Genomic DNA, 18739 nt, shown 5'->3' on the forward strand with positions numbered 1-18739 from the left:
CCTATCATCGTGTTTCGGGTCCCTCAGGGGCATGCCCACCTTTTTTCTGGCGCACCCGCCGTGCGCTTAGGCACTTGGGGGAGGACCCCACAGAGCGCGTCTCGGGGCAGGTGGCAAGGCCAGGTGACCTCCGTGCTCCCAGGTTCAAGTGCATTGGGGGAGGAGGAGCAGAGGAAAAAGCCAGTGTGAAAGCCGGGAGCTCCTCGTAGCCTCCCGGCTCTCGGACGGAGGCCTTTGGGGAGCGGGACTTCCTCCTTTGGGGGCCGGCGCACGGGGCCAAGCTGGGCGGGGCGGTAGACGCCCCTGGCAGCCCCGGCCGGCTGCCCCAATGGGATTCGGTGCCGGGAGGCAGCTTTGCCCAGTCCCTGGGCCGCGCTCGGCCGCGGAGGAGGTGGTGCGGCCGGGGCAGCGGTGGCGCTGCGCCCGCGGTGGGGAGGCCGAGCCTGCCAAGCTGGCGACTGGCGGGGCCATGGTGGCTGGCGTCCGCGGCGGCTGCGCGCTGGCGGGGGCTGCCCGTTGCGGCTTCCTGGCCCTGCTGCTGCTCCTGGTCTCCGCCCCGCGCCGGCTGCTGGCGGCGGAGCAGGGTGAGTGGAGCGCGTCCGGTGGGCGGCGGGCTGGGCCTGGAGGGACCGAGCGCGGGAGGAAGCTGGGGTCTTGTCTACACCCCGCGGAGTCCTGCTCACTCTGGCGGACGGCAGCTCGAGTAAAAATAAGTTACTGCGTTCGGATCTCTGCCCGCCACTCCACCCCCAATCGTCTTTGCCCCTCAGACAAGCGAATCCACTGGCGCTTCTCCACTTTCCCTCTTCGCAGCCCCACTTAGTTTGCAGACTTCCTGACTCCCCCGGCCGTGTGAGAAGTGACAGGGCTCAGGGGTCGCGAGCGGAGGACCCCTGCAGCCTTAGGGGAGAGTCATAAACGAGGACACTTCTCTCCAGCGTCCTTTGCACCAAGCTGCTCAGCAATTGGACCGCCGGGCGCTCCCAGTTGCCTTTCTCCCCCGCGCGGCTGGAATCCCCAGCCAGTGCATATTCGGCTTGTACCGAATGGTCGGGAAATGTTTGCGGGAGGTTGGCCGGCTGCGCCGCCCCTCACCAGTGGGCTGCCTGCACCCGAGTTGGATGCAGGTGGCTAGCTGGGCTCCTTCCTGGGAGTAAGAGCGAGTCAGCTCCGACCAGGCTGGTCTTTCTCTGAATTTCGTCCTTGGTTTCAAGTTGGACCTAATTAACCCACAGCGAGTTTACCTTTGCATTTCCACCAGAATAAATCAGCAAGCCGTTTACCAGTCCAGGCAAATCCTTGCTGATCAGTTATTTTGATAGCAAGGGGAAGCTTTCTGCGGCGTTTTAAAAGTTCTTGGTCCCCTCCTCCCCTACTTCTGTTCTCCACAACAGCGGTTAGCACACAGCAGTGAATCTGTCCAGAATACTTTGACAGCTCCCCAACCCGTGTTTTCTGATGAGTCAAGAATCAAAAGTTAACCAATGCTTTTTTTCCCCTTCACTGAACAATGTATCCATTCCCAGCTCGAAACATTTATACTCAGGATGCTGGTAGTAGTGGTTACTAAGTTTGCAGACATACCAATTTGTTATTTTTTTTAAGGCTACGGTTTAGACGAGATCTGTCTTACCACTGTAACAGAATGCTAGGCATAGTATAAAATTTTGTTAAATGTGTGGGATTTTTTATCATAGGTGTTTCAAGCATTAAAAATGTTTCTCAAGTTCCTATTCAAAGATGCACGTTTAATACTGCACATCTGTGAATCAATTCAACAATGTGTCTCTGTACTAATCCGGCCGAAACTGTCGCCTATCTTTTCAAGTGAATTGTCAGATGTTATACCATTCCCAGGCTGTTAACTGGGTACTTTGTAGAGCAGTTCTCTGCTGACGAGTGCGATTGCTGGGATTCTTACCGAGCCTCCAATTTGAGACTACTGCGGGTGACTTAAGGAAAGAAGAAATTGTCATTTGAACTTCCATGAAGCGTCCTATACATTCAGGATGTTAAAGAGCCAATAAAAGTGTGGGTGTTCAGTCACAAAGAAAGTTAAACACAGATTTGGAGCATTTATTGAAAAAAATCCAGGAACTCCAGTTCTGATACCTTTTAAGTGAAGAGACATAGTCAGTGATTTTTGGAAACTTTGCACATGTGTGATTTTCCTAACTAGCCTTTAGTCACTTATTTTTCAAGTTTTCATAAACTGCAGCAGCACCCCCCTTTCAGGTTGTGAGATATGCTGCTGACTATGCCATTGGACGATGTTACTGGTGACATTAGTGTTCTCGGTATTTAGAAGATCAAAGAGCAGGCTCGCATAACAGTCTGTTTTTTGGTGAGAAGACACCATTTATTAATTACATTTTTCCTTCATCATTCTTGGAGTCAGCTTAGTCTGGTGCTTCATGCCTCCCCAAAGCTGCCAGACCACCACTCTCTCCCAGAGCTTTATAAAGCCCCAGCACAATATTGTGAATCAGAATTTCCAAAGGGTGGGGCCTGGGAAAATATGCTTTTAATAAGTTCCCCCAGGTAATTCTGATTCAAATCAGCTTTGAGGTGGTAGAAACACTTTATAATGTTAGGATTATGATAAAGGGCTACCATCTGTACTGTAGACAATTTAATATTAGAATATTAGAAGTTCTCTCTTAAGCTGATATCTGCTGTTTTGGTGAGCAACTTCCTAAAAAGTAAGCACAAGTTCAATTTGGCACCTTCTGTATCATTGTGTGCACTTGCCCAAACTTCCCTTCGTCTCCAAGGTCTGAGATCCTGTCAGCGCTGTAAACTGAAAATTCCCAAGGGGAGCACCTGGGATTGTCTTCATCTTCCTAGCACCTGACGAAGGTGCTCAATAAATGTTTCTTGGGTTGACCTGAACAATCTTTTTTTGGTGTGTTTAGGAGGCATTTTCAAATTACTTTCTAATTAAGGAAAACTAAGTAATAAAAGTTTACTGAAGTTCTTTAGGATGGAACATCTGGTGCTTCCACTAATTAATGTTGTTTAGTAAGCCCAGCTAGTTCTCTTGGCATGCTGTCTGTGTGCAAGGGTGCTTTTTAAGTGAAGTACAGCAGAAAGAAGGGAAGATGCCAGAAGAACAATATGTTCCATATCTTTGGGCTCTGGTAGATATAATTTGTGACACTTGAACATTAAGTTATACCATATATTTCAGAAAAGAAAGACTATGTTAAAGATTCATTAAGCAAATCAAAGGATGTTATGAAAGCAGGATTTGAACTCTGAATAATGTCTCAAACTGTATTTATTAACTTTTCATCACATAAATTGATCCCTTTAACCTTGTGGTGCTGACACGGACTTGAAAATCATAAAGAACCCATAACATGAAAATAAGCAAGACATATGACATTTACAAAGAATTGTGTTTATATTTATTTATTTTAAAGATTTTATTTATTTATTTGTAGAGAGAGGGGAAGGGAGAGAGAAAGAGGAAGAGAAACATTAATGTGGGATTGCCTCGGGCATACCACCTACCAGGGACCTGACCCACAACCAAGGCATGTACCATGACTGGGAATCGAATGGATGACCCCTTGGTTCATAGGCCGGCATTCAATCCACTGAGCCACACCAGCCAGGATGAATTATGTTTTTATTTTTAAGATGTGTAAGGAAGTTAAATTAACTGCATCATTTAGCAAAGGTTTTAGCCATGTTAGGTCAGAAAAAAAATTTCCTGGGAAACCTTTTCTATAGAGTTTGGAATCTACCACAGAAAAACCAATTGTTTAGCATTTTTAAAGAGGTAATACAGGTAACCTATCTGGAATTGCACTTAGCACATAGTAAAAGCTCGATAAACACCAACTACCTTACAATTCACTACTGTTTATTACTAGTATTGCTATTAATGTGACAGATGTGAAGGGTCCCTTTGTTCTGCCCCCCCCCACACACACACACACTGCCTCTTGCACCGCATTCTCCAGCACACTCACCCATACTGGCAGCCCTGCTGGTTACTTGCTGTTTCTCAAAGGTGTCAGGCACCCCTCAAACTCAGAGCCTTTGCACGTGCTGCTCCTTCTGCCCGGAAGTGTCTTGCCCCAACTATCCAGTCCACTCCCTCCTCCTTCAGTCCTTGTTCAGATGTTGCCTTCTTGGGAAGGATATCCCCGACCACTTGTAGCCCACGTGCCATCCCCAGAATTTCATATTCCCTTTTCTGCTTTCAGTTTTCTCTAGAGCATTTATCCTTTTCCAACAGTGTATAATCGTACTGTTATTTAATTCATGCATACTATCCTTACAACAATACGAGGTCCCTGAAGAGCTTTTTAGTTTGGACAGTGGCCGGCACCCAGTGGGAGCTCAGTAGGGACAGATGCTCAGTGGTGGCTGGGTAGCGGCTCTGGGGTAAGAAGGCAGCGAAAACCCAGTTGCTGCCCTGCTCTTAAAGACTTGGGGCTGACTCCAGCTGAGAATCAAAACCCGTAATAACATTGTATGTCTAGTCTGACTATTGTTTGTAAATAAGAAGTCTGCAAGTAAGGATTTAAGATAGAGAACTCATTCTGCTGTATTCAAAGTCTGGTACTGAGGAAGAAAGGAAAAGTACCGCCGGACTTTCAGATTGCTTTTTTTTTTTTTCATTTGACTGGGAGTAATTTTCCCTTTTGCAACTGAAGAGTTATATTGATATCATCTTCCAGATGTTCATTCTCTGCTTTATATGTATTTTAAAAAATTGTTGTTTGCCTTGGGGTGAGAAAATGGGAGAGATTTAACTGATGCAGGTGGGATGATGTTTTCTAACCCAACATGGAAATAAATTTTAACTGTGAATCTTAGCATGAATCTGGAACCAACTACCAACCTTGACTTTCAAGGGGATTTGAAAAGGAAGGGTTTTGTTTTAAGGGGGTGGGTTTGAGGAGGTGGGGAGTGGAATGGGAGAGAGTGTAAAAGACCCTTGAGGGTAGAGACAAAATGCGCTCCTGTGTAGTCACCCCCCAGTACCTGGTATAGTGCCTGGTGGATAATGAGCTTCAGGTAACTATTTCCTGAGTTAGTGCATGAAGGCTGTAGCTGAGGTTTGAGAGGATGAGGTGAAGGATGCTATTCTATGAGTTATTTAAAAAGGAATTGCATACATGACTATTGTGATGTCTTGGGAAGCACTGTGCATATGTTCAAGAAAATGACTAAATTCAACCCAAGGTGGGGGGAGTCTCTGAGCCTCCTCTCCAGTCTACACCTGGAAAGCTACCCTGAGGCATGTACAGGCGTTCTTAAGAATAGAGCAGCAGGTGGTATACTGATTGGAACCAGGTGGGTCACTGGTTCCCTAAGATCTGCAGATGCTTCTACACTGAGGCCATCAGGGGCCTAATTCACCTTGAAGATCATTTGAGGACAGTGTTTAGACATTTGTGACATCAGCACTATATTAAGCCATAATGTCATGTGTGCCTTGACTACTACTGCCACCATTGCTATTTGCTCTACTATCCTAGTTTTTGTGAACTATGTCCTTGGGAGTTGCGTGCTGTGTGAAAGCATACCCTGTCTTTGCAGAAATGTCTTGGGTATCGTATATGCTAATTTTAAGTGAGATGGATATTTTTTGTAGGAAAAGCTGCAAATAACACTGAAGCAAAGTAAAAGCTAATTGGTCCCAGGTTACCTCACTTCTCCCTTTTTATAAAGCTACACAGGAACTTTTTGAAAAAAGGAATACATTTCTTTTTGGGTGGAGATTTATTTCCTGTCTGCTTTCCCAAAGATCTTCCTTCATGCTTGCCAGGCAGCGCAGCTGTGGAACAAGCATGGTATTGACAAATAATATTGTCCCAATATATCAGAATCCTGCAAAGAAGATGTTATACAGAGAAGCACTAAGGACATGTTTTTGGCACATGTGCACACACACAACTATATATCCCCACAACAAATAAACAAATGTACACACACACTTATATACCATCTACTATCTACTATTTGCTTTTAGTAAATATAGGTAGACAAATATATTTTACTAAATATTATATATATATATATATAATATATATACCTAATATATAGGTATATCATATGTGTGAGGTATAAATACAATGACTAAACTAATACCTGGATACTCCACTCTGTAGTGTCTACAGGCTTTTATATTCTGATTTTTTTTCAACCTAACATTTTATTAAAAGCTTTTCACCATACTAGCTGGAGAAAAATTTCAAGTTTATATTTATTTTTATACTTAGCTGTCACATAAGCCAAAAATTCATTTTCAAGCAATTTATCGAGACTGAGGAATATCCAGTATAAAAGGAGAAATTTTGTTTTGCCCAACTAGCTGTGCATCTTATCAAGATTCTTGTTTTTTGTGTGATCCAAATAAGTTTTCTTGCTTATGAAGTCAGAAGTAATTTGCTTATCTGTATTTTATTTGAGAAAAGTATTGAGTTTAACTTTGAATACACTAGGTATTAAAAAGGTGATGTGCATATCTTGGCCCTTCCTGGATGAAATTTTTAATTTACATTCAAAGGGGTCAACCTTTAACTGATTAAACTGTTTGGGGTTTCTTTACTGAGCACTACATTTGTTTTTATATTCATTTACACTGAGAGAGGAAGGGAGGGAAAAAGAGAGAGAGAGAAACATCGATTGATTGGTTGTTGTCTATATACTGTCCAACCAGGGCCCAAACCTGCAGCCAAGCAGCCAGGCATGTGCCTTGACCTCAGATCGAACCTGCGACCTTTTGGTTTGCAGGTTGAGGCCTAACCAACTGAGCCACACTAGCCAGGGCTACGTGCAGCATTTTGTAATTCAAATTACAACCACTATCTGTAGCCTTTTAATTCAGTGTTCCACATATTTATATTTTACTGGAAGGGCAAAGAACAGTCTTTCTTTTCTTTCATCACAAAATTAAAATCCTTGGAAACCATTACTGTTTGGTTCCATTTCATTACTGGGTGGGTTTAGTGGATGTACCTAAAGTTTGTAGGTAATGATATTTATGGAGCACTCTATTCTTGAAAAAAGGAAAACAGAACTTTATTTCACTATTATCTCTGACAAAGAACAAGGGCAACACATAGTAAAATTTATGAAGTTCAGTTATATTTGAATTATTAGTGCATAAAATTTCCTTCAGGGAAAAATAGGTAAAAATTTCTTGGGTCCCTCTTAATTTTTAAATGGCTGACTAGATTTACTTCAGCCTTTTTATTGCATTTCACAAAAACAAATTTACATCAGATTGAAATGTAGTTGATTTTAGCCCAAAAGAGGACACTTTTAAGACTTATTAGCCCATGGGACCAGTAGAACATGGGATCTGTTTATTGAATTGCTTCTTCTATCAGGAATTTAGAATGAAGAGTGCATATTTTGAGAATTACATGGACCGAGATTTGCCTTTTTTCCCTCCTAGGAAGTCCCCACTTTTCCAAGAGACTAAAATAGAAGATGGCTTAACTCTACAGATAGAGAAATGGCCCTGGACCTGCGGTTGCTCCTAGCTCCAGAGACTAAAAATCTTTTAAGACCTTCTAGCCTTTTAAGTAGACAACACCCTTTTCTTTCCTCTTTATTTTCTTTCTTCTTTCTTCTTTCTCCTTTTTCATCCTCTTGACAACAGCCGTGTGCTCCACTATAAAGATCTTAACAGACACACGGTTTTTCTTCTCAGGTATTTAAAATACCTGACATTTCTTCCCTAAATATTTCATCTGCGTCTCTCAGCAGTTCTGTACATAACCATGATGCCATGAGCACACCTAAGAATATTAACAGTAATATCTTCATGTTTCCCCAGTGAAACCACACATGTCTTTTGACCATTGGTTTGTATCAACGAAGATCCACATATTGCAGTTAGTTTTTATGTCTCTTAAGTCACTTTTAATCTACCTCTGACCCCCACCCAAAAATGGTTTTATTTTCCTGCAAGGAAATCTTTCAGTTGTCCTGTGACACAGCTCACATCCTAAACTGGACTGATTGCTTCTGTCTGTTGTGTCTTACACTTGGTGCTCTATTCCCTGTCTTCCTGCATAAACCCGAGTTAAACCGAAAGACTGGATTAGATTCAGGCTGTGTTCTCAGTGCTGTGTACTGCTAATTGTATCACAAGATGCGTATATTGTTGTTGTTGTTATTATTGCCCCACTTTTAATGATGCTAAAGACGATCAGTGACTTCAGGCAGAAGTACACCTTGGTTCTCTTTCCCCTCCGGCAAGTAATCTGTGGGGTAAGACTCTCAGTAAAAATACTCTTCCTCATCAACATTTCACGCAATGGTTTAAGCATCCTTTGATTATTGTTGCATGTCCAATCGGATTTTTCTATGTAAAAAAATCTAAGAACCTATTTTCATATATATTTTGATTTACCAAGTGGGGTTTTTTTTGTACCTAATTTAATGCCAACAATTTTGAGAGCTATTGAGGGAACTGGGACTTAGAGAGATGGAATGGTCACTGGCCCCAGGCACATTCACATTGCATGTCCATGGTGGGATGTGGGTGCAGGTCCTCCAGTTCTAAATGCCTTCATTTTCAAGGGAAGTTCATGTCCGGGAGAAATCAAGTTAAAGAAAAGAAGCCTTGGAGAAATACATACATTTATAAGATAAATTTCTAAATTAACAGTCTGACTTCTTTTAGACATGATCACACTCACCACTGAACCATTAAGACTTTTTTAAGTTCCAGTTAATAGCTAACCATGTGTTTTTGTCAGATTGTGATAAACTCAGCAATGCAGAATGTGGAATGTGCAAAACCAGCGCAATTTTCAGGATTGTGGAATGTGATATGAATTGTATAAGGTTTATTTTTTCTCTCTCAAATCGTACATTTCATGCTCCCTTGGATGTATGATATGATATCATGTCTCTCAACTGAGGTTTGCTAGTCAATAAATATTGATTACTTTTTCTTTATATATAGTACATATGTGTGTATTCACAAACCTTCTCATCCTATTTTTTTTTTTTGTATTTTCCACTGTATGCTCAGATAACTCCTAAATGGACACTCTGGTCCAGGTGTTGAAAATCACACCTGGCTAAAATGTAGATCCTGAAACAAATCATTGCCTGTCCTAGTCTTTGTGGTGAAATCTAATGTGAAAGTAAGCGTTGGCAAATCAAGAATGTTTAGCTATGTTCCAATTTTAGGAATAGCTATCAAAATAAAACTATCTGTATAGTTCTGTATAGCTATTGATATCCCTCAGTAGTTCTGAGGGATATCGTTGATATCTCAAGGACTTTTAATTTCAAAAAACATTCACTGCAAGATCCCAGTGAAAAATGAGGGTCCTTTTAGTCTCTTTCTACTCAGGGTATGTCTTAAAAGGACAAACAGAATGGTCATTACCCAGAGCTTTGGATATGCAGAATTTCCAGGCCTTGCACGTTAACAAAATCCCCAAGTGATCAGTGTGCCCACTGAGGTTTGAGAAGCAACACTTTAATCCACAGGAAGCTTCGTTCACAGAGCATTTTTTAGGAGCCACATTGATGCTAAGTAAAGTGAACAACCTTTGCTCTAGGTAAAATAGTCACTTCTCATTAAACTATTCCCTTAACTGTCTGGTAAAAAGTGCCTACTGTAATTAAAAAGAGAGAGGTAAAATTTCTCATAAGTTTCACAAGAGACTAAGTTAAACATGGCTACTGCCCTCATGTTAATTGGAGACTAAAAGGTAGGCTATAAATAAATTGATATAATGTGAGTTTTAATACCAGTTGCGTTTTTCAGTAGTAGTGTGAGCTTGGGCAGTGTCTTAAATCTCTCTGCCTCAGTTTCTTCACCTCTAAGAAGGATGACTTTGACAATGGCAGCCTTAGAGTGCAGTGGCCGAGTTCCATGGTCTCGAGAGTCAGACAGGCGAGGTTCGGAGGCCAGCACAGACTCCTGGGCTGCGTCACTCAGCATTTCAGAACCTGAGCTTCTTCACACATATGACAGGGAAAGCAGGAGGAATGTGTGATGAAGAAAGGGTTTTGAGGGTATCAACAGTGTTCATTGGAAATGTCCTAAAGTATAAGCTATGGGGCATGTAGTTGGATGTTTGAGATATTACTGTGTACATATGTTTGTCTTATGTGTATATGTGTGTGTATACAGGGGTGGGCAGAAGTAGGGTTATAGTTGTATGTGAAACACAAAGTTTATTCTTGTATTACCAGTTATTAATTATTGTATTGCTTATTTGTATTATGACTATAAACCTACTTTTCCCCACCCATGTATACACATACATATGAAATATTTATCATTTTAAAAAGGAAACTAATATTATCTGTCAAATATGATCATCTTGAAGATTAAATAAGATAATGTAAAGTCCTTAGAATGCTCTGTAGTATCTGCCACCTTTTACAATAAATACTTGGATAAATGTTAAGGATTAGTAGGATCTCTTTCAAAATGTTATGATTTTTTTCTGTTTCAATAACTGTTTTGGTTCTTATTGATTTTTTGAAAAATGTATTTTGTGAAAGTGAAAGCACACTTGTGTTTGAAAGAGAGACTACTTACCACCTTAACTTTTAAAACTCAGGTTAACTTTGTCTGTACTTGGTTATATTGGATTTTTTGGACTCCAGAGAGAAAAGTCAATATTGAGTTACATTTATCTGAATAACGGTGATATGTGTGTTTAACATGGACCCAAGATTAGGAAATACAGCACGCCGAAGGGCCAGGAAAGACTTCTCCCATTTATCTTCAACCTCACAGTCACAGATTGGACATTACATCAACATCCTGGCATTAGGAGGAAAGGTCAGCACCCACTTTCCCCCAGCTTCCTTATCCGAAGCATCTATTCAACAGAGATAAAACATTTGTCCAAGACCGGTTTTGTACAGCAAGTACAAACACGTTTTTTTCCTTAAGTTTTCATCTGTGAAATTATGAAACTTCTCTCATCCAATGTGTCAAATGTGTTGCAGTGATCCCAAACACTTGTAACTTAAAAACAACAGTGGGTAAACCTTGCTTTTGAACATCAGAATCATGTAATGCAATTTCAGTGTTGTTCTTAGGCCAAAGTACACTTCTCCGTGTGCAGTTTTTAATCTCAGGAGCTCCATTTTGGGATCTCTGTGGGTCCTACTTTTGAGAGGCTAGCCCAGGAGCTGGCCTGTGTGTCCCACAGAACATGACTACCAGGTAAGGCCCTCTGAGGAAAGAGTTCCCTGGGGATATTGCAAACTGCATCCTCTGCTAAAGCTTCTCTGTGCCCTGCAAGGGCTTTGAGATGTCCTGTGGTACAGAAAAAGGTAGGCTTCTGCAACCTTACTTGCCTGGACCCCGACTCTCTTTTGGAGACGAGGACTTTGACCTCCTGTAAAACTCCTTTTTGGATTTAGGAGTCCACAGTGCCCACTCTGGGACATGCCGGCTTAGCAGTGAATATGCCCTCGAGATTTTGGCTTTCCAGTGTTTAGAGCATTTAACACACAGACTCATTCCTCTTTGCCACACCCAGATATGGTGGGCCATTTTAAAGATAAGGAAAACTGATACATGCTAAGTGGGTAACTTAACCTCCCAGAGCCAGTGGCTGATGAAATTTGGAGGAAGCTGGCTAATTCAAAGCAATATTCTCAATACTTTCATGTGTAGTATTTTAAAATGGAAATAGCAATTAAAATATATTGAATTATCGTGATATGCTAAAATATATTACTGTGTGAATATATTTTAATTCAATAATTAAAATGTATTGAATTATTATTATGTCCTCAACCCTTGACCATCATTATCTCACTGAGTGCTTGTGCCGACCCTGCAAGCTGGGTGCTCTCATTTTCTCCGTGTCGCAGATGATGAGTCGAAACCTGGAGAGATAGAGAGACTCGCCCAAGGCCACAGCATCATAACTGGGCAAGGCTGTGTGGGAACCCAGTGTGAGAACTGTTATTGTGGTCACCTCCCAAGTATAAAAAATTTTATGAAATTAGAAAAACGAAAGGTGTGCAAATTCTCTTCCCCCGTACCCATAACCCTTTCTGTGGAATCACAAGACTGGAGTGTGGCCAAAAACTTTAGAGTTTTAACTGCTTTTATGTATAGCACATTAAGGAGTAGCATTAAACCAGATTTTGAGATTTTTTTCCCATTGGGTGTACATAGTCCCTTTCATATGTTAACACTGGAATTATGGCTGTCTTTGCACACTAATGGAAACAGCCTCACATCACGTAGTGAGCTGTGGATGGGACCTCTTGAAATGATTTGCCCCGTGTTCATACATTCAAACTGATTTAGTGTAAGTCGTGTTTTTGGTTGACAGGAAACGTGTGAAGGGTTGACACGGACAGACTTTTGACAGTAAGTCCCTTGTGTTTTCTTTCACTTTACCTTTCAGTGCCTTTCATTTGTTGAGGCAAAGGTATTGCTATTATCTTCATAAGATGATTAGTCATATGATTAGCATCTATTTGTGGTGAGAAAGAAGCAGGTTTGAAGAGATTCTAAACAGTTTTTTCAGAACTTGGCCATGTGTTTTAGTCTATAACTAGAACATCTTTCAGCACAGTTCTCATTTTCTTTTCAGGAAAACTGAAGATGTTGAATAATTGAAGATTTATCATTATAACTTCTGACTTGTTATTTTACACAATCACTCAGGCCCTCCTGCCCTTGTCTTTCCATCCCATTCCAGGTAGTACACAAAGTAAGAAAGTTCAGTGCCACTGGAGAAGAGCAAAGTCCTTAAGAGTGCCTGGCTGATGATGACACTAGTAATTCCTTCAGAAATCTGTGCACCTTACCGTCAGACAAAGAGCTCTGTAATAATTGCATGCTCCCCTTTGTGGCTGAAAAGACTGTAGTCATCAAGAGCTCACTTGATCTTAGACATGGGAAGAAATTTTCTCACACCCACACATGGATAATGGTGTTTCTGCTGAGACCTGTTGTAACTTGATTATTAGAAGCACAAGATATATAACTGTAATAAAAGCATGTTTCTAAAAATGATTTTACTTCTGTTTCTAGAAGTAAAATCATGTTTCTAGGAATGATTATACTTGAGGGCACTGTAGCCCAAATTGTAGACCATGGCTTATTAGTAGGCAATAAAATCAATTCAGTTGGCACACTCAGCATGCTTGCTTGTAATTAAAAAATGAAATGAAACAGAATAGGAAATGTTACAGTGCATTAGATATAATTTAAAAAGTCAAACTTTTTGACTTTTTCACTTTCGTTTGTTATCTATGCATGCGTATCTATGTGTGCTTGCTTAGGTTGGGATAAAAAATCTGTTCTAACTATAGGTCTTAATAAAAAAATAAAAACTGCTGTCTTATTTTAGAGACTAGTTAATAATTAATCTTAAAGGTATTTTCCACTGTTTATTTTACTTCACCCAAATACTTTTCAGACAGGTGTAATTCAGTCAAAAGTGTTCTTTTAATGCCTAAATCATGATCTGTAGTGTTGCAGAGCTTAGTCTGTACTGGATATATCTTAATTTCACTTTTCTGTTAATGGAACATGATTTGTTATCAAAAGGAAATAGTCTTTTAAGGAAGTTACTGTTTTTCTTTCTTGGTGAGTGGAATCACAGTAGACTAAATAAGCGTTCGACTTGCGTAGACAAGCACCTAGGACTTGTTTTAAGCTTATTTTAGGAACACCTCATATATCCATTCCTCTCAAATAGTTGATGTTAAAGGCTGAGGGGTAGAATCATATCCATCAATTCATACAAGTCATTTGGAGAACAGATATTGAGCCCACACCTGTTTTGGGACCTGTCGCTTTACCCTCAGGAATGACGTACTTCCCCCCTTGAATGTGAGCAGCTTCAAATGGAAACCGCATTGTACCAAGTCCCTGGCTGTCTCCGGAGTTTTTAGTGACAACTTGGTAGAGAGTTCTTCTAGTCTATACCTTAAGACTTGTGCTGAAAGTAGGCTTTAATGTGACAAAGAACACTAGGTGACTTTGGCACTTTTAATTATCTTATTTTATCTATATGTAATGTTTCATATTATAGCAAGTTTGGAAAATAATTTTAAAAATAAAATCACTTATAATTTCAGGTCATAGAAGTAAATGCTTTAAACATTTTTTCCTTCACATCTATGTGTATACTCTGCATTTTGTTCTAAAATTAAATGGTCCTCTGCAAAAGCTGCACTCCCAGATTCCTCCCTCTTCTGTTGCCTGCCATGGCCCCATCCGGAAAGGCAGGTTGCCCAGGTTCTGACAAGGGGACAGAGAGGCCCAGCTCCTCACCCAGGTTTGTTACTTGGCTCACCTCGCCTCTGTTCTCTGGCCTGTCCTGTGACCCCTGGAGCCCGAGTTCATACCCAGTTCCATCACTTACTGACTCCATGGCTAAAGCCATTTGATTTCTTTGAGCGCCACATAAAATAGGTTTGACTCCCCCCCCCCAATTAAATAGTTTTATAAAACATGAGCTTAACTTTTTCTTAATATGACATTTCTTGGAGATATCATAGTTTGACTGTTCTTTTCTAATTTAGATTGTTCCCAAATGTTTAGAATTAAAAGTCTTAAATTGCATATAGAGGTTACTTGAGTAATTATATGAATGAGTATTCTACTTGCAGCTTTTTGCAAAATCTAAACATCATCCACCCAGTTTTATTTTTGTAAGTTGTTGGGAGGATGTGGTTGATCAGTCTCACACACCAGCTATGGCTCTGAGCAAACCCCAGGACTTAAGCCTACCACTGGAGGTATCAGCCTTCAGACTCCCCAGAGTGGGGGGCTTTCAGTCTGAGGGGAGGAGGAAATGATGCATAGTTTAGTCATCGTATGCTTTGGCCATTAAATTACAGCTGAAGGGAAGAAAAAGATAAATATTGTGTGGTAGCCTCTTTTGAAGAGCAGACACATTCCCTGCGGCAAAGCTTCTTCCTTCCCCCTTCTCTCCACATTCCCCTCTTTGATGTTCCGTGGGTGGCAGTTTAATGTAGCTGTCACCTTGAACTACGGCACCACTGAGGTTCACCGCCCACCAGTCCTCCCAGCACTACGTGGAGCTTAATCATAAAAGCAGGATTGTATTTTTTTTTCCCTTAAAGATTGGCCTTTATTTGTTTTCCTTGTAATTAAAAAAATGTGTGAACCTTATCATCCAGCTACAACGAGCATCAACCCTTCCCCATCCTTCCCCCCTTATTCTGCTCCCTCCCCATTTTGCTGATGCTCACTTTTGCAGACAAGTCCCAGACCTCGCGTGATCCTGTCATTTCAGCCCCACATATATATCAGTGGGCATGCCGAAAAGAAGACGTTTTCTTAGATAACTTTGATGCCATTATTGCATCTAGTAAAGTGAATAGTACTTTCCCGATTTTGTTTCATACCTCAAAGACTTTTTAAAAATGGTTTTGTAAGATAGGTTTTTTGAATCAGGATCCCGACAAGATTCACTTGGTTATTGTGGTGCTTAAGTTTTATTTAGTCTAAAATAGACACTTTTTAAGATGTCTCTGCATACAATTCTTAGTTGAAAAACCTGAGTCACTGGCACCCAGAATGTCACAGCCTGAGTTCGGCTCCCGGTTTCCTCATAGTGTCAACAAGCTTGTGCCCCAGTTCCTGCGTTTCCTGTAGAGTGAAGGTAGACTTGAAGGCTTGATGAGATTCTGAGTCAATTATTTCTTCATATTTCTTTTTTGGCACTAGTTCTTCTTATGTGTTGGTGCATTAGAGCGTGTTTTGCCTGTGGAGACACATACTTTCTGTTTGTCTCACCTGTAGTGATTGTGCGATCCATCTGTGAGTTTAGATGGTGGCACATCTGTACTTCCATTTTAAATTTCTCCTCAATGTCTACCCAGTGGTTCTCGGTCCGGGTCGACCACTACCAGAGTCAGGTGTTAGGGAGCTGTTCATTTTGATAGAAAATGTTATGAAAGTATCTAAAGGGAGATTTGATAGGGCAAGAGTTTGGGTGGTTTTCCAAGGTTAAACACAAACACATGTGTTAGAAAATCAAATAAAGAGGGGAGAGAAAGAGTTTTTAAAATTCTAGAGCTGTTGCTAGAATTTCTGAGAACTGTGGTCTGGGATCCTCCAGCAGTTCAGTAGCCGTAAGGAACATATACAGTTGGTTTTCCCATCTGCAAACTGGGGCACGTACTAGGGTGTCCCTGCGGATTCAATGCCCTATGCTCCTTTAGACAAATATAAGGCACTTTGATAATGCTTTTGGAACAGAGATTTTAGAATAAAAGCGGCCTCCTTTATTGATTGTTATCATATAGGTCTAACTTTCTGATGCAAATTTGTATAAATATTCAATTAAAAATAATTTATATAGAAGACATAGAGGATAACAAAATACAAAGAGTATAGAAATGTATATCTTATGATCTTGCCTGTAAGTGGAACCTAATCAACAAAACAAACAAGCAAAATAGAACCAGAGACTTGGGAGTAGAGAACAAACTGACAGTGACCAGAGGGGAGCAGGAGGGGGACAATAGGAGAAGGAAGGGGAAGGGTCAAGTCAAGGGACCTATATAAGGGACCCATGGACAAAGACAAAGGGGTGGGGGGGCCGGGAGAGGAGGATTGAATGTGGGAGATGGGGGGTGCGTAGGGCAGGGAAGAGTAATAGGGGAAAAATTAGGACAACCGTAATTGAACAACAATAAAAAAATTAAACATGCATACACATACAAAAGAAAAAATAAAAATTATAATAATAGTAAATTAAATGGAAAAAAAGCCCTTTTATTGTTGCCTCTTCATTTTACCCCCTTCTAGAATTAATCAGACTGAGAGATTTAAAAAAAAATTTTAATTAAACTTTTTATCCTGAGATAAGTGTAGATCAGATGAAGTTGTAATACAAAGAGATGCTATTTACCCTTAACCTAATTCAACCCAGTGATAACATCGATAGTGTGATATCATAACTGGGATATTGACATTGAGATAGAAAATATGCAACAGGAACCGATAGATTTTAAACTCCTTTTATCTTCCTCCTTGTCCGTGATTTTCAGTTGACGAAGGCCATGGGATTGAGCGGTCTGAGTGTGGGGGTGAGAAGATGGGAAGGGCGCTTCTCCACCCGTTTTCATTCGAGTGCATCTGCCTCATTCAGTGCACGATGCTTCAGGCCTTTCTGTGTCCTGGTGGATTTCCACGTTCCCCTTTGGTGTATTTCTGGTTCTTTCTTCCCTCATATGTCATCACCGACCTATAACAGTGTGCAAATCTAAGTCTGCGTTGTGTTGATTTGATAAACTTATATAATGCAAAAGTACCACCACTGCAGAGTTAGCGAACACCCCCATCACCTCACATAATTGCCATTTCTCTTTTGTGGCGAGGACATTTAAAATCTATTCTTTTAGAAATGTTCAACTATATAATACACTGTGAACTATATCTCATTCTTTGAAATCATCAAACCTGTGGAAGAACACTAGGGTGAAAATTCCCGATGTAGTTAATACCCTTGGAATAAATTTATCATATGAGTGCTTGGCACAGAAGACCCCATAAATAATCTATCTACTTCCATAGGCAAGAGTGAAATGTCAACTCCTGTTGACAGTTTGCTTTTTAATAAATTAGGACACTGTAGTTCCTTTCAGGTTTTTTGGCAGAACAAAGACTCATAGGATTTCATTTTCGTAGTTGTGGAAAGGGGACATTTTCCCAAAGAGGCACATCGCCCTCACACTCAGTGCAGACAGGAGGGCTTAGCCTTAAACCCACTCACATTCTGCCTGGATCACAGGATGAAATGAGTTTCCTCTTGGGCTTTAGAGCAGAAGTGATTGGAAAGAAATTTAATTAGAGGGTTGAGTAAAAGTGACACCCTGGGATTTTCCTTTGTCATGACATGTCACTTAAGTAAAATTTGGAGTACAGCAATCATGTGTAGGTTGATTCACGTACAATTGCTCCTTGTTTTATATTTAGTTGTGATTCTAGTAAAAGTTTTCACTTGCTCTTTTCTTATTTTTATGGTAATTTTACAGTAATAAGAAAATAGGCATTTAAATGTTTACTGGGTGATATCTTGGTGGCTTAGGGGTATTTTTGAGCATACTTACATATACAATCATTTGTTTGTTACCTAGTGTTGCTCTATCAGAATGCTCAAAATTAATGCCTCCAAAGGTGTAGGGCAAGTCACAAAAAACAAGAGGCCAGGAACTGGTGGGGAGCTGGGGTCCTGGTCTCTTTTAAAGGGGCAAGCACACCCTGGCTGTTGTAGCTCAGTGGATTGAGCGCAAGGCTTCGAACCAAAGAATCATGGTTTGATTCCCAGTCAGGGCACATGCCTGGGTTGCAGGCCAGTTCCCAGCAGGGGACGCATGAGAGGCAACCATACATTGATATTTTTCTCCCTCTCTCCTTTCCTTCCCCTCTAAAAATAAATAAATAAAATCTTTAAAAAAATAAAGGTGCAAGCACCAATCATGAACCCTGTGAGAATGCCTGTTGGTATGGTTACCATGTCTTCCAGTTTTCCAAAGAAACTATGAATTGACCATTAAAAAAAAAATTAAAGCATTTCAAAGAAGGCAAATAATTCACATTTTAAATTAAAACCCTGGGCATTCTGTGCTTCTCCACTATGTGCTTCACTCTGGTATAATTTTCATTTAATTCTCAGCAGTCTTGTGCTTACTGCCAAGAAACCCAAGAAGAATATAGCTATCACCTCATTTAACAAACAAATTGACAGGCTTTGCCCCAAACCTACTTGCTGTCTGG

The 18739-nt window shown here is 40.7% G+C and overlaps 1 protein-coding gene across 2 annotated transcripts in view; it reads left to right on the forward strand.

Moving 5' to 3' along the window:
- Positions 1-253: 253 nt before the first annotated feature.
- DCBLD1 (discoidin, CUB and LCCL domain containing 1) overlaps positions 254-18739 on the forward strand; it is a 64461-nt gene continuing 45975 nt past the window's right edge. Inside the window, exon 1 of one of the 2 annotated variants that reach the window (XM_037065114.1) lies at positions 254-584. In XM_037065114.1, the coding sequence (XP_036921009.1) occupies positions 329-584 (256 nt within the window). In that variant the 5' untranslated portion in view covers positions 254-328. The remainder of the gene's footprint in view (positions 585-18739) is intronic. The other variant, XM_037065113.1, reaches the window with a different exon arrangement.

Source organism: Sturnira hondurensis, unplaced genomic scaffold (assembly GCF_014824575.4).
Source record: "Sturnira hondurensis isolate 20B ecotype Veracruz unplaced genomic scaffold, ASM1482457v3 Scaffold0015596, whole genome shotgun sequence".
Taxonomy (NCBI): Eukaryota; Metazoa; Chordata; class Mammalia; order Chiroptera; family Phyllostomidae; genus Sturnira; species Sturnira hondurensis.